The sequence below is a fragment of the Rhinoderma darwinii genome, chromosome 9 (genome assembly GCF_050947455.1).
Source record: "Rhinoderma darwinii isolate aRhiDar2 chromosome 9, aRhiDar2.hap1, whole genome shotgun sequence".
Lineage (NCBI taxonomy): Eukaryota > Metazoa > Chordata > Amphibia > Anura > Rhinodermatidae > Rhinoderma > Rhinoderma darwinii.
Window position 1 is genome coordinate 37,385,445 of NC_134695.1, and position 23,312 is coordinate 37,408,756.

Genomic DNA, 23,312 nt, shown 5'->3' on the forward strand with positions numbered 1-23,312 from the left:
CATACCATACATTTTTATACAGAGTACAATATAGCAAGCCATCTGCATTAGATTGGACAGCTGCCTAGCAGTAGATCCCATTGCTAGTTGTAACCACTATCTTGAAGAATCAAGTGTGGTCACTTTCTATGTTAGAGAAAAGCTGACGAGATACTTGTGCTTAGCCCACTGTATTTTGTGTGATGGGATGGCTGATGATCCCTTAAAACTAAAGCAGGGAGTTTATGAGGTTTTTCAATACACTGTCTAAAAAAGTGCACATTCATTACAACAAAAGGAAAAATCTAAAGGGAGCCAAACTAAAATATGAATCAAGGTTTATTCACAGTCCTACAAAATAACCAATGCCAACGTATTGTGAGATCTGCTCTGTTACTACATAAGCATCATACTCCTAATGTCCAGTTTAACTGGAATTGCCTACGTCAATAGAGATGACCTGGACCCAAAAGTCCTGTCACCCATTCAAACATATCTGTTTTAGTAAATAGTGGTTTTCCCCATGAATTAACAATTCTGGAACTTATTGTCTTAGAACTCTACATTCCTCTATTATTCCTCCTAGAAATGTATGAATAAATTGAAAACTGGGTGTTACCAGTTGGGGGGGGGGGGATGTCGCTACACAGACTGACAATGTCCAATCAGTGCTGAGAGAGTGACATGGTAAGGACACACTCCTTTGACAAGGGAAATTGTAACCCCCAGTTGTCATTTTTATCCATTAATTCCTAGGAGGAATAACAGAGGAATATCACGATACGGAGTGCTAAGAAAACACGTTCCAGAATTGTTATGACAAAGAATACAAGTATTTACTCAAATAAACATTTCAGGAGAGGTGACAGGTCCTCTTAACGTCCGAGCTACACAGAAACACGCTACTACCTAAAACGTTGGTTGCCCCAGCTGCAATATTGACATCCAATTTCAGAATTTTAGCGTGCAGGCATGGATAAAACAAATAAATAAATATATATATATATATATATATATATATATATATATATATATATATATATATATATATGTGTGTGTGTACAGCATGACTTATTATATGTCAGGGGCTCTTAGTCTGTTGATCTCTACTATTAGATGCAGTACCAGAAAATCTCAACACAACTGCATAATGTAAAATACAAAAGTCAGATCATCCAAATCGTGTGATACTATATTTTAGGGTTCCTATTAGAAAGTAGGAGTAAAAAAAAAAGAAGTCCCAGCAATTTCTCACAATAAATTCACTAATTTAGTACAGGAATTTCTGCTGCAACCAAATGAGTTAATGTACTATCTGAATAATTGCTCTTTATTATTGGGCTTTTTATATTTGCACTGGGAATTAGAAATCATTAGCAACATTTCAGCGTTATAGAAGCGTGAAATGCCTAAATTGTTTTTCTTTAAGACACAAAGATGAGAATAATGTGGTACATCCTTAAGAACATCACACATCCCCACATGCTATTAAGCATGCTGGATAACTTGCAGTCTTACAGAACTGTGCCCACTCTGACAATGCCACTAGCTAGACTGGACCGGAGGGTAAAGTAGCCATTTATAATATATGGATTTCAACTCTTGTCCTCCTGGCTCCCACTGACTGACTCGCATATTTACCAACACATATTACTCACACATTGGACGTCTTAGAAGAAAGCTCATAGGGAGCAGTACTACATCCTCATCCCCCCCTTTCCGAGCAGTCTTTCAGGAAAAGGCTTTGAAGCATGTTGGGAGGACAGCATGGGGCAGGTAGCAGCGCTCTGCATGAGCGATACCTGCTCTGTGCACCATGGGTAATCAGGCTGCAGATTCCAATGACAAGCTTTCCCAACTCAATAACCTCCATAGGTTTTTTTGAGCTTTTCATGTTGGATTCCTGTCTTCCGGATTTTCACAAATTTAGTTTAGCTCATTGCAACAACATGGGTTAATTTTATAATGACAAAGACATTATAGCCATAGTGATCAGAATAAATGGAAAAGGCATAAAAGGAAGGAGCGGCGTAAGTGTAGGAAAACAAACTTAGCAATGCCGGTCTGGTTTACTATGTCATGTCAGCATGCCACTAAATCTGGAGGATGAATATTTCTTCTGTGCACAGACGATGTGACATCTCACTCCAGTCCTTCATAAACTCATGATACAAATCATTCGACATACATTTTATACCGACCGTAAACTGAAATCAGTGCTGGGTTATCACCTAAAGGGACGCAAGCTTGTGTTATAGAAACTGCAGGGACCGCAGCTCCAGTGAGGACTAGATCCAAACTGCAATAACATCAACATTTAAAGCTACAAATTTGTAGCTACCAAAAAGTTCAATAATAATCAATAGTAAAGAAAACAAAACAAGAGATATGACAAGCGGTAACTGGTGGGATCAACATAAAATTGCTTCAAAAGTAGTAGATTTGCATAACGACATAAGGTAACAATCTAACAACATAACTAACACGCATTAGTCCCAGCAAGTCGTGACTAGCTCTGTTTTAGCAGTACGAATCAATGTTTTATTGCGGATGATCATGATGTTTGCCATCATCACTCCCCATTTTCGACAAAGTAGTCAAAAAATAAATGCATAAATTAATAAAAGGTATAAAAAGGGGACACACTTCCATCATATATAGGATAAAGCACGGCGCTCCTTTTCTTCTGAGGTGCAGGAAGTGGGTTCCCAACCCCGAAAAATATGTATACAAATACTCCACACACTTTCGATGCAAAATTTGTAGATTTATTATTAATTGAACACACAGTGTCCCTGCTGGCAGGTCACAGTAGTAATAGGTAAACGTTTCATGACGTTCAATTTCATTGAGCGATTACATTGCTACTGCTATATGCCACTATACATTTGTTATGCTTACAACTCTGGGCAGTTAGATGGTCTGATGAAGGTCTCTTTTGACCCAAAAAGTTTACCTATTACTACTCAGACCTGCCAGCGGAGAGACTATGTGTTCAATTAATAAATCTACGAATTTTCCAACTAAAGAGTATTTCTATACAAACTTCTCCGTTATACAGGGAATCCCAGTGATGACATCTTTGGGGTTTCTTGAGGTTATAGGCTCCACCATATGAGATTATAGACCCCAATTTGCTATTTTTAGTTTTGTTAGGGCATAATCACAAGGTCGAACATCAGGCAATATCATCAGATAGCCTTCAGGTCTTTAATAGGATTGGGGAATGCCTCATCATGTAGGAAACTTTTTTTTTTTATGACATCACCAGGGTTCCCTACATAACGTCAAAAAGGTGTCCCCTTTAATGTAGAGCGTGGCAAAATCAGACTGTGGTGTTTCTATAATATATATAATAAACTCTTGTTTTGATGAGCAAGCATGACTACCCCTCCTAGAGTACATCATTTAGAAGTTTTCTCTACATGCTGACAGCTTGACTGGCCTTTCAGAATGGACTCATATCATTTTAAGCAAGAGTGAAAGTGATTGGTCATCTGTATTCCATGGTCTGCACCTATAGAAAGGTCAAGTGATCGGATTACCCAGGCGTTTCCTAGCAACATATCAACAAAACGCAGACAGCACTTGGCTGGCTACCATGTGCTGTAATGTTATTTTTTCTGGACCCATAGACTTGAATCGCGGAATGGGTCTGCAAAAACGGACAGAGACAGGACATGGTCTAGAATTTGCTACGCGGAACAATGGATCCGCAAAAAACACTAATGTGTGTATGGCCCCATCGAAATGAATGGGCCAGTGTGCTATCTGCAAAAAATGTGTATAGCACACTAAAGAAAAACATAGTCGTGTGCATGAGCTACTGCTATAGACTGTGATTATCCTTGTATCCATCATACTTATGGCTAATCTCTAAGACATGAAATATATAAAAAAAATAGTGTTCAACAAATATAGTAATCGGTCACATATACAAGAGTATTCTACAAAAAACATGTAAGGCCTCATGCACACGACCGTAAAAACTCCCGTTATTACGGGTCGTAATTACGACCCGTAATAACGGGCTCATAGACTTCTATTGGCCACGTGTACCTTCCAGTTTTCTTACGGGAAGGTGCCCGTGCCGTTGAAAAAGATAAAACATGTCCTATTTCAGGCCGTAATAACGGCACGGGCAGCCCATAGAAGTCTATGGAGCTCCCGTAATGACGGGTGGCTACATGTGTGCACCCGTCATTACGGCAGCATTGCTAGGCGACGTCAGTAAATAGTCACTGTCCAGGGTGCTGAAAGAGTTAACTGATCGGCAGTAACTCTTTCAGCACCCTGGACAGTGAATTCCGATCAGAATATAGAGCAACCTGTAAAAAAAAAAAAAAAAAAAAGACGTTCATACTTACCGAGAACTTCCTGCTTCCTCCAGTCCGGTCTCCCGGCCGTTTCCTTGGTGACGCGTCCCTCTCGACATCCGGCCCGACACCCCTGGATGACGTTTCAGCCCATGTGACCGCTGCAGCCCATCACAGGCCAATCACATGCTGCAGCGGTCACATGGACTGCCGCGTCATCCAGGGATGTCGGGCTGGATGTCAAGAGAGGGACGCGTCACCAAGACAACGGCCGGGTAAGTATGAATTTCTTTTACTTTTACCTCGAAAAGGGCTGCCCCTTCTCTCTATCCTGCACGGATAGAGAGAAGGGGCTGCCGATTAGTGCAGTGCAATTTTGCATCGAAAACGTGCCCGTAAATACGGGTGGAATACTGGTGACACCGGAACCGTATTTACGCCAGTATTTACGGGTGGGAAAAAATACGGTCGTGTGCATGAGGCCTAACACCATGAACATGCACCAGGGTGTATAATCTCAAAACATTGTAAACAGTTACAGACATCATTTATACCATGAAAGAATATAAAAACATATCAACCGGAGGAAATATGGCAAATTCTGCATGGAAGCGTCAATATTTCATTCTTAATCAACAGCAGAAAAGAAACAGTTTGGTAAACAGTTATTACATTAGATGGCAGAACAACATCTGTGAGGGCTGCTTTCCTTGTAATTATTCTTGCTATTTTACATTAATTCGCACCATGAGTTACTTTAGCTGTAAAGGTTTCATTTTTTTCTCAAGATTCCGGAACATTGTAACCATGGAAGTCTTAAAAGAAAGGTGCCAAATCTTAAGAGGAGGGGGGTGGGGGTTTAAAATTGATAAAAATAATTCATATCACAGTGAGTCTCTAGTAAACCTGGCAGGGGGGCAATAATCTGTCTGAAATTAACATAAAATATACAACTGAAAATTACTCAGGATATACAATTGCGGTGCGATTATGTGCTCATATTTACACGGGGTAATAAAGGTTACATTCTCAGGTGAACTGAACTATTGGCCGAGGCATTTTTTTTTTAAACAGTTTTACCTGGCACAAGGGCACAAAAAAAAGATTTAAAAAAAAAAAAATTAAGTAAATTAAATACATAATAATATATAGGAGATAATTAATGCTTACCTGGAAAAGTAGGGAAAAATAACTAATAAACATTGTATATTGACACTGGATAAAATTCTGTCCTGGTCTTGTGATGGACACACAGGGGCACAGCTCGTTACAGTTACAGAATGTGTATCAGAGCTGTGTCTTCTAACGATCCCAGCACTTGTGTGTCCATCACATGACCATGGAGAGAATTATATCCACTGGAAGTAAACCATGAATGTTCTTACTGAATAACAGCAAGCAGAGATCTTGCAAACCGTGAGGAATTAATATGGAAAGTATCTAGAAAAATTGTATAACTTTTAATTTTACAAAAAAATAACATTAAATTTGCTAAAAGCGTAAATCTCCTTTAAAGGACCTGAAGACATTTTTTGTTTTTGCCTCTTAGCATTCTGGCGAACATCACTTTAATTTTTGTACTTCTACGAGGCCTGTTTGTTACAGGAGTAATTTTTCCTCCTTTTTGTACCATTTTGGGTTATATATATAGGTTGATTATTAATTTATATTTGGACTAAAATGCAACAAGAATATGTTTTCATTAAATTTTTACCTTAAATAATGTAACAGATTTATAGAACAGGTTGTTAGGGTTATGGGGAGACCCAATATGTGTGGATTATTTGTTACTATAACAGTTAGATAACATTTATCATGTAAAAATATTGGAGGGGATATAATTTATGAAAACTGGAGTAGTTGCAAATGGCAATCAGACAAACCGATTTAATTTTCCAAAAGGCCCCAGAAAAATGAGAGGTGGAATCTCAACTTTTCCGTTGCAACAGTTTTGATATATCACCTCCATTGTGATAGCGTGTTTCTATTTAATGTTTTCTTTTTTGCACAGATGCTTTTATTTTATTTACTAATGATTTTACATAATAATGTACTAGCATATATAAGTGCCCGAACAGGAATCCTGAACAGACAGCCCTAGGGTCCTTCGATGGACACTGGGCTGTCTGTGTATATCCTGTGACGCAATAATAATGGGATTTCCACCTTTGCTTTGCTCTTGTATGACGATATCTCTGTCGTTAGAGCAGGGCCATAGTTGTATATTACAGCTGCGGTCAAGATTCTGATCGCGCGGACATAGTGACACTGCTCACACGGTCAGAGCGCCATAATAATTTGTTGCAGGTCCTCTGTCGGTTGTGGCATCAGAACACAGGTTTGTTTTTACACATTGGTGGGACCTGCGCAAAAATCTCTCGATCATTTTCCAATCTTTTTAATAACTGTCAAAATTTTAAATTGAGAATGGCACATTGCACACACCCCCTCTTTACCAAGGGGGATGTGCTGCCCACAACGATAATATTTAACTTTTTTCTTAAAACTATACGACCAGCTGATCACTGCCCTGTTTACACAGGGTAATTATCGGCAACGAGCGTTCTATGAGCGCTTGTCTGCCCGATAATCGTCCTGTGTAAAACCCCCTTTAGGGGTCTCTCCAACACCAACGGCTAGTGAAACATACTGTGCCCAATGCAGTGTACAATAATTGTAACATTGTCTCTAAGTTAGGAAATCTCCATCATCAGAATGGTTTGTCAGCTCCCTTTACATAGGATCAAAGCATCTACAGTATTAATCATGCATGGCTATGTTTAGACAGATGGTCATTGCCAGTACAAGGTTTGTCAAACAATCGGATAGCAAAATGTACAAAATTATTGCTCCAATATTAGGAAAACTTTGCATCTAGCTGGAATACGTCAGGTCTTTAGCAAACTCAGTTGAGCTACAAAGTTACAAGTCGTCGAAAGTAATTTTAATTTATTTTTGTCACGTCTTAAAAAGGTCTAAGTCTTCACCAATAACCATGATAAAAAAATAAATAAATACGTCTTACATAGAGAATGCAAATGGCCTTGTAAATATTTTATAAAATTGTTATATGCGTCCCAAAAGCTGTGAGTCTTAATCGAGTAAAGGCTATTTTTTTTGCAGTCAATATATGGAAATGGAAAATGCAAATGCAGTGGGGGGTTTTTTCTCATGCAAAGACCCTTGAGGTGGCAGTCCTTTTCACAAATGGTCTCAACTTTATTATCAATATAATTTGGCTTCCCTTTTTTATGGTCCCAAAAGCCCTTGTTGCTATCTGCCGGCTGCTACACGGAGAGCAATTGCAGAATTGCTTTGCCACATTCTGCAGGGGAACAAACCCTGGGCGCTGCCAGCTTGCCATTAGAAGAGACTTGATATCACCACTTAAACAGGCACCAAGATGAGAGACCCTTGCGCTGCCACAGAGTCATTACAAATATATTTTATTGGATAGCAGACTGAAAAGTGAGAGCAAATTTAACTTCTCCCCAATACAAGGAATTTAAATTGGTAAATGTAGAGGACATGTTAACTATTTCATTGCAAGGTCAGCCGACTCATCAGTTAACATTTATGACAATTAGGGAGGAATAAGGTCTGGACAAGAACAATAAGGCTTTTGTGTTATTACTGTACAATATGTAGCAGAGCACCAGGCTCAAAAAGTCACTTGGGTGCCTTTGGCTCCCCCAAGTCATAAAATTTGAAAACCATACAATGTTTTTTGATTGCCAAATAAAAATTAACATTATTGTATGTAAAATACTGCCTATGGACTATGTGCCGGCAGTATTTACACTAGCCTGTGGGCTGAGTGGCGGTAATATTTATCCTAGCCTATGGGCTAAGTAGCGGCAGTATTTACACTACCCTATGGGTTGAGTGGAGGTAGTATTTATCCTAGCTTATGGGCTAAGTGCCGGCAGTATTTACACTAGCCTATGGGTTGAGTGGCGGTAGTATTTATCCTAGCTTATGGGCTAAGTGCCGGCAGTATTTACACTAGTCTATGGACTAAGTGCCGGCAGTATTTACACTAGCCTGTGGGCTGAGTGGCGGTAGTATTTATCCTCGCCTATGGGCTAAGTGCCGGCAGTATTTACACTAGCCTGTGGGCTGAGTGCCGGTAGTATTTATCCTCGCCTATGGGCTAAGTGCCGGCAGTATTTACACTAGCCTGTGGGCTGAGTGGCAGTAGTATTTATCCTAGCCTATTGGCTAAGTGCCGGCAGTATTTACACTAGCCTGTAGGCTGAGTGCCGGCAGTATTTATCCTATCCTATGGACTAAGTGGCGGCAGTATTTACACTAGTCTATGGACTAAGTGCCGGCAGTATTTACACTAGCCTGTGGGCTGAGTGGCGGTAGTATTTATCCTCGCCTATGGGCTAAGTGCCGGCAGTATTTACACTAGCCTGTGGGCTGAGTGCCGGTAGTATTTATCCTCGCCTATGGGCTAAGTGCCGGCAGTATTTACACTAGCCTGTGGGCTGAGTGGCAGTAGTATTTATCCTAGCCTATTGGCTAAGTGCCGGCAGTATTTACACTAGCCTGTAGGCTGAGTGCCGGCAGTATTTATCCTATCCTATGGACTAAGTGGCGGCAGTATTTACACTAGCCTGTGGGCTGAGTGGCGGTAGTATTTATCCTAGCCTATTGGCTAAGTGCCGGTAGTATTTACACTAACTTGTGGACTGATATACTGAAGCGGTTACAGAAAATGATGTGCTCGACTCTACTACACTAGAGGTAGTATATGTCCCATACTATAGGGAGGGGAGGTAACCACGTGTTCAGTGTATGAAACGTCACACCACACCAGAAGCATGCTCATGTCTGCATGGTCATGTGACTTGATTACAGAGACATTTCAGCTGCAGACAGCTAATTAGTAAGCGATAAATCTCACTGAAGTTACACCATCTGCACCCAATTTTTAAAGACCAGAAAATTCCCTTTAAATCTTTGTCTATGCTGCAGAGTTCCAGGCTATAGAAAAAAAAAAAACCAAAAAACAAACACTTAGATACAATTGGCTCCTAACTTATAGCAGTCATAATGTATTTTTTGGTCATGTTTGCGACCATATTAGTTGTCATCAGGAGTCCTGCGTAGACAAGTCCTTTTCATCGTATACGTTAAAGTATTCAGGAACGTGGAAAGCAGGAAAACCGGTACTGCTGTAGGCCGAGGCTTAGACGTGCTGAATATATATATATCCCAGATTTTTGGTCTGCACCAAATTACAGAACAATACAAGTGAATGAGGTGTTCAAAAGGTTAAAATCCGCATGTAGATTTTTTGCCACGTCTGTGGATCATATAGGTCTTCTGTGAATTCAGCAGTGTTGTACTTTACTAGCATATTAGTATATATATATATATATATATATATATATATATATAATGGAATATATTTTTTATTGCTCATCCATTTATCAGGAAAAATATCTATTTTTTTTTTGCAACTTCCAGAAAGTACCGGTAAGTAAAAGTCAGGGTCTCCCTCCAGTAATGTACAAATGTCCTAACATTCCTAAAAATCTAGCACAAAAGTGCAATATTGTGATTTTTGCTACTTTTAGTTTTTTTTATGCTTCTCAGACTTTTATTCCAACTCATTAAGAGGGACATTTTAGGGCATGACTAGATTGGAAACTATCGGGGTAATAGATCAACTTTTCTATGCCAGTTTTCTAGCGTGGAAAAGTCACAAAAGAAGCCAAACTTCGCAACTTGCTGTGCAACTGGCAACTTTTGGCCTTTTCACATCACTCTCGCCACTTTTCTGGGAAGGAGGCGTGGCCTCAGGAAATGTGACGACAAATTTATTATAATTTACCCCAGAAAACTAGCGTACATTATAATGGAAATCTACTGCGTTGGGACCCTGCCGTGAAACCCCCCGCCCCTTTCCATTGGACAATTAAATAACTTTAAAAAAATAAAATAAACTCACCGCTCCTCTACTCTGGCACCCTTATTATTCCAGCGCTGCTCATAAATGGACCTGACTTCGGGCTGGATACAGGATGTTGTATGCAATGCAGCACTGAGGAGGTTGAAGTGCTGCAACGCATGTAAAGGTCCTGAGGTTGACTGGTATCAGGTCCATGTACGACCGGCACTGCAGTGAGGAGGGAGCCGGTGTGGAGCAGAAGAGCGCTGAGGTGAGTATGTTGGGGGTTTTTTGGGGTCGAAGGAGGGAAGGCTCGGATGAAAGATTCAACACATTTATTAAGAGGCAAAAGCCTCTTAATAAATATGTCAAAGTTAACTCCAGCTTTTCAGGCTATTAAGACTAGCGTATGAAATGCCAGTCTTCATAAATTCCCCCCTATATGTACAGTGCAAAAATCTTAAATATGAATGGATTTAAGTGAACAGTGACGTGATTGTGGGAGAGTCATTGCCTAATAGGACACAAAACCAAGTTCAGTTCTGGGGGGCATGGTTTTCTTAAAGAGGACCTGTCACCTCTTCTGACATGTGTTTTAGTAAATATTTGTATTCCCCATAAAATAACATTTCTGGAGCATCTTTTCTTAGAACTTTGTAGGAGGAAAAAAAGAGGAACGGTACAATGCTAATTTATTCATAAATTGACAACAGGATGTTACCAGTTGAGGGTGTGTCCCTACACAGGCAGACTTTGTCCAATCAGTGTTTACGGTTTCAGGCTGTGTAGGGTCACGCCTCTTTGACAAGGGCAATGGTAACACCCAGTTGTCAATTATTCATACGGCACAACGCAGAGTTCTAAGAAAAGATGATCCAGAATTGTTATTTTATAGGTAAAATAAATATCTACTAAAACAGACATGTCCTCTTTAGGCTATGTTCACACGGAGTATTTTTTTCAGGCAGCATTTCTGCCTCAAAATTCCGTTTGGAAGTTTGAGGCAGATTTTCCTCTTCCTACACGCCGATTCTCGCTGCGTTTCATTGAGCGTCGCGGGCATAAAACGCCTAGAAATACGCTTTCTCTGCCTCCTATTGAAGTCAATGGGAGGTCAGAGGCGTGAACGCCCGAAGATAGGGCATGTTGCTTTTGTTTTTCCCGCAAGACTGTTTTACCGCTCGCGGGAAAAAGATGCCACCGCCTCCCATTAAAATCAATGGGAGGCATTTTCGGGCCGTTTTTGCCGAGTTTTTTGGCGTGGTTTCCGCGTCAAAAAACTCAGTGTGAACCCAGCCTTAGGGGTTTACCAAAAAAATAAAAAAAATTGCTTCCCATCGCAATGACTCATTCGAACTCCCTAATGAAATTCATTTGCACAGGCTCAAATAACATTTGCCATGTTAGTGGGCAACAGTGGTGGGCGAAACTGTACGCTATTCGTGCCTTTATCAACATCTAGCTGTGTTGCCCACATTACTAGTGAGGCACAGATTTTAGTCATCAGCACTTTTGCACCAACTACAGAATGAGGGGAAGGTGACTGACGCCCAGCACTGGAGTAAAGATACCTCCATAAGTCCTTTTCAAATTCTGCCATCGTTTTTTCCATTGCTACATTTTTTGGTGGGACATGCCAATGTTTGACTGTTCTTACTATGTAGAAACCTTTCTTATAATACAGATGATGAAACTGCCTGGTGGAAATGTAGATTAAATGGCATATAACTATATTGTACCATATTGTATTTTAAAACCTACTTCATATAAAAAACAAAATGTACCTAAACACTGTTTTAAAGAGACTCTGTCACCACATTATAAGTGCCCTGTCTCTTACATAAGGAGATGGGCGCTATAATGTAGGTGACAGCAGTGCTTTTTATTTAAAAAAACGATCTTTTTTCACAAAGTTAGGAGCGATTTAAGTTTATGCTAATGAGCTTTCTTAATGCCCAAGTGGGCGTACTTTTACTTTCGACCAAGTGGGCGTTGTACAGCAGAGTGCATGACGCTGACCAATCAGCATCATGCACTCCTCTCCATTCATTTACACTGCACTAGCGATATAGATATATCACTATGTGCAGCCTCATACACAAACCCTAACATTACTACAGTGTCCTGATAATGAATACACATGAAATCCAGCCTGGACGTCATGTGTACTCAGAATCCTGACACTTCTGAATCTTTTTTGTGAGATTCCAGCAACGGATACGAAATCTCGCGAGATCTCGGAACTAAACGAGATTTGGTTTCACTTGCCGGAATCTCACAAAAAAAGATTCAGAAGTGTCAGGATTCTGAGTACACATGACGTCCAGGCTGGATGGTCATGTGTATTCATTATCAGGACACTGTAGTAATGTTAGGGTTTGTGTATGAGGCTGCACATAGTGATATATCTATATCGCTAGTGCAGTGTAAATGAATGGAGAGGAGTGCATGATGCCGATAGGTTAGCGTCATGCACTCCTCTGTACAACGCCCACTTGGTCGAAAGTAAAAGTACGCCCACTTGGGCATTAAGAAAGCTCATTAGCATAAACTTAAATCGCTCCTAACTTTGTGAAAAAAGATCGGTTTTTTTAAATAAAAAGCATTGCTGTCACCTACATTACAGTGCCCATCTCCTTATGTAGGAGATAGGGCACTTATAATGTGGTGACAGAGTCCCTTTAAGCCGCATTCAGAGGTCCATATTGTGTCCATATTTTACCTGCCGTATTACAGCTGCAAGACCTGGACCTGGACTATTGTTGAAAGCCCACATTTAAACAGGCACTTTCTTTGATGTGCAAAGTTTCCTTTATATTTAAAGTCAAAATTCTGAAACCATGTCATAAAATATACCTAACAGCATTACATTGTCCGGAATTCAAATAGCATTCTTGAGATGCCATAAGTAATAAGCCTGAGAATTGTGTACAGAAGAATGGCCCTGCTAGCACTGACATAGTTAAGCCATTCAACTACTCCGAAAAAAATAATATATATATATACAAAAAAAAAAATGACTCGAGTAGATTTTGCTTTGACAATTCTTTTTTGAGGAATTCACTGCATTTTGCCAGAAAAGTGCAGGCAGTTACATCCACTCAAATGTCATGACACAAAAAAAATTGAAGTATAATTGCTTGTAAACTGTTGACAAGCGACAGGTGCTTTTTGCCTGGCTAAATAGATGTGAATTTGCTAGGGAAAAAAAAAAGTCTATTTCTCAATATGCACCATTTTCAATGTGGCAATGAACTGCATGATATAGCACTGCTGGGAAGAAAAACGGAATTGTATTAACTAGATGGAGGAAGGTATTTGCAAAAGGCATAAAAAAAATAAATCTTACCTATCATGTGGTTGGCAACGTGAATCTGAATTTCTCTTTCATTCTCAAAGGTCATCTGGCATTTGATGCATTGATAAGTCTTCTTCTATTAAGTACACAAGAAAACAAGAGCAGCTGATATATCATGCAAATTTATAAACACAAGTGAAATAAAAAAAGTTGAGGTGGCACAAGAGTAAGTAATTGCATTATGAAAATATTCGTGTCACCAAATTAGCCAGGTGGCACAGCATGGTGTCACTTTTTAGCCATTCATGTTAGTATAGACTTAAAGGGGTATAGACACAATAAACCTGTATCTCCTATCCACAAGATAAGGGATACCTGTGTGATCACTTGGGGTCTGACCATTAGGACCCCCAGCGATGAGGAGAACGGGGGACGGAAATTCCCCCGAAGTGATCCATGAGAATGGAGCGCTGGTGTTCATGCTTGGCCAGCGCGCCATTCATTTCTATGGGACTTCCGGGACCGCTGTTTCTGGCAGCTCCATAGAAATTAATGGAGCGCTGGTCGGGCATGCGCATAAGCGCTCCATTCTCATGGAGAACTTGGGGGACGTTCGGTCCTCCGTTCTCCTCATAGATGGGGTCCCAAAGGTCAGACCCCCAGCGATCACACATGTATACCCTATCCTGTGGATACATGTGTTTGTGAGAAAGCCCCTTTAAAGTTCTAATGGGAACATTACCAAGTTAAATCGTATAGAACCCTAAAATGTGGGAAACAGAACAGTGTTAGAAAGTGCTTATAACCATTGTATATTCATTAACATTCACATTGGCAGTATATAAAATATACCATAACATTCATATGACTACAGAACATGTTACATATTTATATTTAGTGCTGTAATGCTTCTGTGTGCTTGCTGGCTCATGGAGGCATCTATTTATCCCCAGCTATGACAGAGTTGGCTTTACACTCCACAAAATGAAATATCAATTCATCTGTGGCCCCCAGGTTACCCAACAGTAATTGGTACCACGGACAGGGCTCCATCTACTACAGGTTTAGGCACTCAACAATTCATATTGCTATTAAGGTTAGTAGGATAAAACTATCACCCATCTAAATAAATTCATGTTCCATATTATAGCAGTAATACTGGACTCAACGCGGTTCTACTCAATTACACTTAGATCACTGTAGGCTTTCATGGTAATCCACGTTCGGTTCAGTAGAACCACATGTGGTCTGGGTGTTGTGACCGCAATAGGGACCAAAAAATGCAGCAGGGTGAGGTCTGAAACCAGCCTTGGGCATACTGGTAAAGTGTACATAATAAAGAAACATAGGGCCTCATATTGAAATGTATTGGCAGCTAAAGAAATGAGCACCACATGCCTCTAATAAACCAATTTTACATATAGCATCTAGAGGAATGTACAAATTCTATATAAAAGTCTATGTAAACATTCAATAGAACTATCGGGAGGTTTATCAATTACAAGAGTCTCCCAGTTATTGCACACACACACACACATATATATATATATATACACACACACATATATATGCATACATACATACATACACATACATATATGTATGTGTGTGTGTAATATATATATGTATGTATTACACACACACACACACATATTACACACACATACATACATATATTACACATACACACACATGCCCGGGCCAGAACCATTTCAATAATTTATAGCATCACACAACAAACCCAATCATATTAATAATCGGTAGTTGTTCGCTACTAGCACTTTCAATTACATTTATTAATATTGAATTCTTTTTACACATAATATTTTATAACATTACAATTCTGTGTGTGCTGTAGCGGTGGTCACATTCAACAGGTGTGTGAATTGATTTTAAACAGGCTCTGTCACCAGATTTTCAAACCCCTATCTCCTATTGCAGCAGATCGGCGCAGATCTGTCGCCTGGTGCCGATGTGCCCTCGCTCGTCCGACACGATGCAGGACCTGGGGCAGGAAGTGAGTGACGTCACAGCGTGATCTCTCAAGAACACGCTGTGTGTCTGCACTGCCAGAAGCTGGGTGGTAACGAAGAGAAGTGGATGATGCTGATTCGTCAGCATCATACACTTCTATTCACAACGCCCAGCTAGTAAAACAAGTAAAAACGCCCAGATGTACACACACAATACACGCCCACTTGGACTTAACTTTAAACACTCCCAGTTGTACTTAAGAAAGGCTCATTTGCATAAATATAAAAATGGTCATAACTTGGCCAAAAATGCTCGGTTTTGAAAAAGAAAAACGTTACTGTAATCTACATTGCAGCGCCGATCTGCTGCAATACGAGATAGGGGTTTGAAAATCTGGTGACAGAGCCTCTTTAAGGATTTATTTACATTGACTATCGTCATTCTTATTTGCGGAGTCATGGACCTGCTATGCAGCATACGAATAAAACATAGACCTTTAATGTAGCAAAGAAAATCTAGTGAAAAGTGGCTAGTGCATCATTTTCTTACACATCTCACACAACTGAAGTATGATGGATACCAATTCTTCCAAACCTAAAGCAGGGGTTGTCTGAGAATTTGTGTGAATGAAAGACATTTGGAGTACCTCTCCCCCACCTATAAAGATATATGGCTCAGTTTCTAGCTGTTAGCGCCAGTTAATGTTCTGGGCCCTAAGGCTGTACCCTATTGCCGAAATGGTCAGTAAGCCAATGACCGAGGGACGTTTATGCTAAATCCAAACACTGACTGGAGATCCAGTCCAGCAGATGCTGTGCCAGCTTCAATTTAGAGGCTGAAAACCCATCCTGATCTATTACTGTTCATACAACTCTGTGCTTGTTCAGTCGATGCAATCTTCTGTGAGAAGTATACATCTTTCTCCTGTTCTAGATGCTAGGCTGATAGCGCTTACCTACACTGATGTATTATAACTAACTGCAGATGTATGAGGTCTGGACAGGTTTTAAGATGCTAAATCTAAATGACATCAAGCTGAGATCTTGAAAACGGTGTTGTTGAAATAAAACATATCAGAGTTGCTTAACTTTATAACAATATAAAATGATTACATTACGTTAGATTTCCTTAGGACTTGACTAGTAAGCATCTTGAGTAATGACTAGACATCTGCCCATTGATGCTACATCCAGTTCAAGAAGCAACCAATGGAGACCAGATTGTCCACCTTTGCCACAAGGGTAGAAGTGTTTTAAACTATAGAACCCCTTCAAATATAATGACCTTTAAATTTTTATTCTGTAAAAAAAACAATTGAAGCATAAAAACTATTTGGAATGTGCACTTACTCTGGGGACTGGAGATGTTTGCGCCACTTTCCTTTGGCCACTAGCATCGTGTGTTAAGTCTCTATGGTCAATCTGGATATGACTTTCCAGATCCTCTGCACTCTCAAACTTGACACTGCATTCAGGGCATCGTAGACTGGCACATAGCCTCTCGCAGGCGTCTTGCGAGGTTTGGTTGGAAGGCTGTCCATTGGTGGTTCTGCTTAAGCAGCTGGCACACAGTCCATATGGCAAACCATTAACATCTAACTTTACAAGGTCCTGCTTGTTTCGGAATTCTTTTAAGCACAGGGCACATTTATACAACTTCTGCAATGTTTGTCCATTAGGGGAGGAAGCAGCGGAGCTTCCCGACAGCTTTTGCATATGGAATGTTCCATGAATTTTAAGTTCGAGGGTAGATGTGACCGTCTGCATACAGACCACGCAGCGAAAACCAGTTAGGGAATTTCTAAGGTCTGGATGCATCTGACAGTGTTCAATAAACTCTTCCTCACTCTGAAGAGGCATTTTGCAGATCCTGCAGGTCCCGGTGTCCAAACTTTTGCTGTGAGTAACTTTATGTTCAGTGAGTGTTAAAAGAGAAGGGAAACGCTCCCCACAAATGGGGCACATGTAGTGTTTTGCAGGACCCCGATGTGTCTGCATGTGTTCTCGCAGACCATTCTCCGAGAAGAAAGTTCTTGCGCAGATATTGCACTTGTGACTGCCCTTGATAAACTCGGCTTTCTTCCTAGAACCATCATCTTCACCCGGTCTTATGTTATGATCTCGTAAACGGTGATTCTGAAGAAGGACTTCCATCGTGTATGCTGCACCACAAATGTCACAGCCATACATTGGCTCAGAAGCATCAACATCATCTTCACTGGCTTCGTGGCTGTTTGAAACCTCTGGGTTTTTCATTAACACGGTTGGGACTTCAGCAGTCTCGGACTTTTTGCTTGCCGGCACCATTCCATTTGCAGTGCCGTTTTGGTTATTGGTGTCAAAAACGCAATGTTTTTCACGTAGGTGCTTTTCTAGGAGAATAATGGCATGGAAAGCCTTACTGCAGAACTTACAATTGTACTTCTTACTGTGAGTGGTTATGTGACATTGTAGTTCCACTTCTGTGCTAAAGGTTTCTCCACAAAAGATGCACTTGTGTGATTTTGCTGGATTGCCCAAATGGCTATGCTTGACATGAAGCTGAAGGTCTACTTCTTTTCTAAAGTCCCAGTTACATGCCGTACAACGGTACATTTTCTTCTCATTGCTGTGTTTTACCGCCAGATGCACTTGGATGGAGACCTTTGAATCAAAGACTTCTTGGCAAAGTGTGCAATGATATAATACAAAAGTATGCATGTCCAATAAGTGCTTTTGCAGATCATCCACAGATGAGAACTGTTTGTCACAGCTCTCGCACACATAATGTGTGGATGTGGTCATGTAATGTACTGTGAGGTGCTGCAGGAGGGTGTCTTGAGAGTCAAAGTCCTCTTTGCATTGAGGACAGGATTGTTTTCTTAACAATAACTCTAAGTGTGACTTCAAATGTGTCTGAAATGTGTCAAAATTGGAAAACTTTAGGTCACATTGGTTACAGGGATACTCCCCATTAGATACAGAGTTTAGGCTTGGACACAACCTTTGCCTTTTAGGGGACGAAACTTCAACATCTGAAGAAACCGGACTCTGCTCCGATTTCGACTTCTTATTATTTGCAAGTGGAATATTCTTGTGGTTTTCTTTAATATGCTTAGTAAGTTTCAATATAGATCCAAATATGGGGGAGTTTGTACAATATGGGCACGAATACACTTCCATAAAGGACTGAGTTGGCTGTATAACAGGGGACTCAAGTTTTGAACTCCCTACATTACAATGGGTTTGCTGAATATGTTCGGTAAGTGAGGACTCCGTAAGAAATCCCATAGAACACTGGTTACAGAAGAAGGCATTATTGCCCTCCTGTGGAGTAGCATTAGGGCCACAATGAGAGATTCGGATATGCTCCTGCAGGCTGTTAATATCAGCGAACATCTCAGGACAATAGTTACAATGGAAGGCAGTTATGTTGCTGAACTGAACCATAGGGTATGCATGATTTTTATGGACTTTTCTCACGTGCTCATTAAGATTATATAGGGTGGGCAATAAATCCAAACAGATTTGACAGGTGTGACTTTGCTGAGGTTTGTCCACATGAATAGTTTTTAAGTGGATTTCCAAGACTGCCAAGCTGTTAAAATCCCTCTTTGTGCAATAAGGACAGCTGTACATAACTTTGGGCCAATTTTGACCGTCCTCTCGATCCATTGATAAAGTTTTTTTATGCACTCTTATTGGTTTGAGCGTGGAGTCAGGAGTAGATCCCCGTTCAACCGATGCACTCGAGTCAGGTGTGGCACTACTCATGGATGCCACACTGCCCAGAACTGGGTCAGGACTAATGCTGTGGTTGCTGGAGTCAGGCTGTCTGTGACTATCTAAGTGACAGTAAACTTCTTCAACGGAGGAAAACTGCTCTGGACACATGGGGCACTTGTGTTTCTTGTTGGCATGGACTTGATCAATGTGGGTGAGCAGGGAGGTTTCATCCGCAAATACTTCAGGGCAATGAATACACTGCAGGTCAGCTTTCTCCGAGAGCTGAGGGTGTCGTGTCATTACGTGCTTCTCTAGTTCTTCGGTCTGGCTAAAGGTTTCCTCACAATAATCACACATAAAGTCGTCTTTTTTCATATCTTTGTCCGTCTTGGCCAAATGTTCCTTGTTTTTCATATGAGCCTGCATGTGACTCTGCAGAGAACTAGTGGAGGAAAATCCGCGCTTGCACACTGTACACTTGAAAGGTTTGCTTGAGCTGTGAGTTTTCAGATGAATTTTAAGGTGGTCACTGCGAGAGAATGCGGCCTCACATTCGTGGCAGTGATACTTTTTATCCCCGGTGTGGAGTTTAATGTGGCGATCTCGACTTCTCTTGTGCTTAAATAGACGGCTGCAGTATGTGCATTTAAAAGGAAGTTTGTCGCTGTGGATCTGTTCGTGCCTTTTCAGGTAGCTCAAACGACTGAAAGACTTGTCACAGAACTGGCAGGGATACGGCAACCCAGATCCCCCTTCCTCCTCTCCTATGCCGAGATCACACCCATCCCCTATCATCTGAGTGGGTGATGCAACGTCTTTGCTGGAGGGAGATGAAGCCACCCAGGAGAATTGTGGGTCGTCATCACCATCTGTAATGGGAAAGCAGAAAGGAGATTAAAAACAATTCCCAGTGCATCTGTGAAATAAGGCCACAGCTCTTAAGCAGAACCTTGGGCTTCTACCAATCTACATCTTCTTACAGTTAACAAATAATTCCACAAAGACAAAAGCGTAAAGGCAAAGAACACACAGAAAAAAAGAAAAATGCAAGGGAAACAATTTTCACAATGTTAACCCTCAAGTTTAGTTCTGTATGAAATTCTACTACTGAGATTTCTTTGAAACTGAAAATTGCACAAACATTATGATGGAGGACAGACTTTTTGAATTAGATTGCCGATTATCATAATGTTTCCCTTCTGTATGTGGAACTGGATCCAGATATCCTGGGAATATCGGAGGCCTTACATTTGACCAAATATGAAAGGAAACTATTTTTTACAATTTAGAATATAAATGTTATACTTTGGGCCCACCATTCAGATATTTCATGTTCATCATGTGGTTAAGGCGATGATAAACCAAACTGAGATAAGAACACCTAGGCCCCAATGCAAAATCTGTAGTAGGGCCATGTGACCATGTTGGTATTTTCTCTTATGTCCCCTCAGGTACCAGGACACTGGTGGGACTGTCTAGTATTATAACATTCTTAAACAGAATACGCATTTTTACTAAAAACTTTTGAGGGCAAACTGAAGAATTAACACATGGAATGGACTTTCCAATAATAGGAAGATCAGAGGAGATTACCAGAAGAACTTGAGCATCTCCTATTCTTGAAATACAAACCCAGGGGCTGGAAGTTTGTCTAAGTCAAGTTAATACCCACGGTTATACAGAAGATGGATAGTAAAGAGACAAATCCTCCACTTAGAACAGCAGCAAAGTATAAGGCCTGGGCTACATGGAGACTTTTTGCAGCGCAACGGAGTGATTTTACCTATTAACATCTGCCGTCTAGAAGATTGTATGCAACTCAATGGGGGGATATTTATTAAGACTGGCATTTCATTTGCAAATGTCTTAATCTGAAGAGCGCTGGAGCAAGACGTGCCTAATTTATTAAGGGGTGCACACTTCTTAATAAATTAGGCACATCTGTGGCCGTCCGTGCACCGGACAGTCAAATCATAATCTATGCCAATTTCTGGCATAAGTGATGGTAAATTTGTCAGGCCGTCCCTTCTAAGCCCCGCCCACTTTTTTAGTAAAGTGCCACGGGCGGCGTAAGTGCCACAGAAGTCAAATTTTTTTGTGCAAATCGCTGCTTTTGTGACTGTTTTTCGCCAGAAATCTGGCTAAAAAGTTTAATAATACCCCCTTAATGTATTCCTTTGCACCGCAGCTCTAGCTTGATAGTTAAGAGCAATAAGTTGCTCTACAAAGAGTCTCTGTATAGACCAGCCCTTAGGGTTTCACTACATTACAAGAAAATAAAAAAACACAATTTTTATAGGAAAAGTGCAAGTGACATTTTGTGTCATACAGCGATCCCACGCAATGTTTATGGTCTCTCGCAGAGACAACTGAAGGCTGCAAAGGGACGGTCAACATTTAAACAAGTACCCCAACCACCTGTAATGTCCTCCTCTTCTAAACTACTGTACTGCGTATTCTAAAAGCACGACATGCATTGCATTCCAGTAAAAAAGATCTGTAGATATTTTGGAAAACGCCACTACGTAGCTGCTGCATGGCATTTTGCGTGTATATTCCCGCTTAAAAATAGTTTTTGGCAATATGAACCGTTTAAAATGGAAAAGGAGTTTACGTCTATATAGAATTTTTTAAGGCCTTTTAAATGCTGTGTTTCAACTGCATCCACAAGCTTTCAAGGACATCTAACCCCAAAGAGACAGTAAGAGATTCCCCCGAGTGTGAAAAAACAGGAAGGAGTCAGCTGCGCAGAGAGATCCCGGGTGTCTGCTGGATGAGATCCATGAAAAGGCAGAGCTGGGTTCTGTCAGGCCAGCTGGGTCCCACACACACGGACGGACGGAACACAAAGTGGGGGCTAATGTGGAGAAATTCACACTCTCTCTTCAACCTTAAAATCTGGATCCTACACATACAACAAAGGAAGGCTCATTTACAACCATAGCAACTGGATTTATTTTTTAACCTGTATATCCAAATGGTTGAAATATTATCATTCAAGATGCAATTCCACGACAGCACATGGACAAGAGTGGCGCAGTTTCTGCAAGATAGCAGCCATGTTTTTATAGTCTCGTACAACCCCTTTAAACCTGAAATCGTTAAGATGCATTTTGCCCCATGTCAGGCCCAACTCCGTAAAACAGACAGTAACTGCTCAGTTTCTCCCCTCTGTCCAGGACTAGGAATCACGGTTCCGTTGAACGGCTTACGAGCGGCAGGGAAAGAAAAGTTTTATGTCAGCCTCAGGAATACGCTATAAATGGTTCTAGGGTTGGATCACTGTTTTTCTTGACTCCCTTTGGAAAACAGGCAGCGAGATCCTATACGCGGCTTCTTTTTCACGGGCTGGGGAGCGCAAACAGCTGCAGCCTAATTACATGTAAACTGTACCAAAACATTCCTTTTATCACAGGCTGTAAATCTGTTAGCATCTGGCTTGCCTTTGTTTCTTGCACAAGATACAAGCTTGTTTCTACATTTTTCTCACCTGTAGCGGTGATTAAAATTCATTATAAATGAAAGGATCGCGCACTAAAGCAAGTTCCTCTGTGTACCGTTCTAGAGTCAAATTAGAAACAGCTGCTTGCTAATTCATGCAGTGATGTTTGGCCGTGCTCTGTGAATCGATAATAATTCTGCCAATTTCTCTGGAAATTTTAGGGTGATCCGTATATTCAGCTATGTGTTTGACTTCCACAAAGGGATAGCGAGAGAGAAACAGACAGGCATTATCATCTCCTTCCTGCGTTTCGCCTTTTCCAAACAAAAAAGTGAAGGTGATCTGTCAATGTGGTGTCTAGCGGTGCTGAATACTGTACTCAATGAACCCCCTATCGGGGAGGAGATCTGGTTGTGTAAGGGGATATTGTGCGCATCTAATGCTCAATATCATACAAGGAGATTGTCATGTTAGAAAATCTCCTTGTCAAGACATAATTCTTCACTTTGGGACCCCTTTAAATCGGGCTGCTATTGCTCTATAGCGGTTTCCTAAGGACAAGCAGGGGGTCTTAAAAAATTCTAGATATCTGCTCATTAATTGCTGTCATTTTAAGTTAGTCGGTCACATTTTATGCAATTTAGTTTGTAAAGGGTGACAGAATATCTTTGACAGTTTTGGCCACGGTTTCCCCACC

The 23,312-nt window shown here is 40.7% G+C and overlaps 1 protein-coding gene across 1 annotated transcript in view; it reads right to left on the reverse strand.

The window, feature by feature from the left end:
- ZNF423 (zinc finger protein 423) overlaps window positions 1-23,312 on the reverse strand; it is a 248,870-nt gene that overhangs the window by 97,876 nt on the left and 127,682 nt on the right. The window contains exons 4-5 of the mRNA XM_075837507.1: window positions 16,819-20,042; window positions 13,547-13,631 (exon numbers count right to left, since the gene is read on the reverse strand). Of these exons, the coding sequence (XP_075693622.1) occupies window positions 13,547-13,631; window positions 16,819-20,042 (3,309 nt within the window). The remainder of the gene's footprint in view (window positions 1-13,546; window positions 13,632-16,818; window positions 20,043-23,312) is intronic.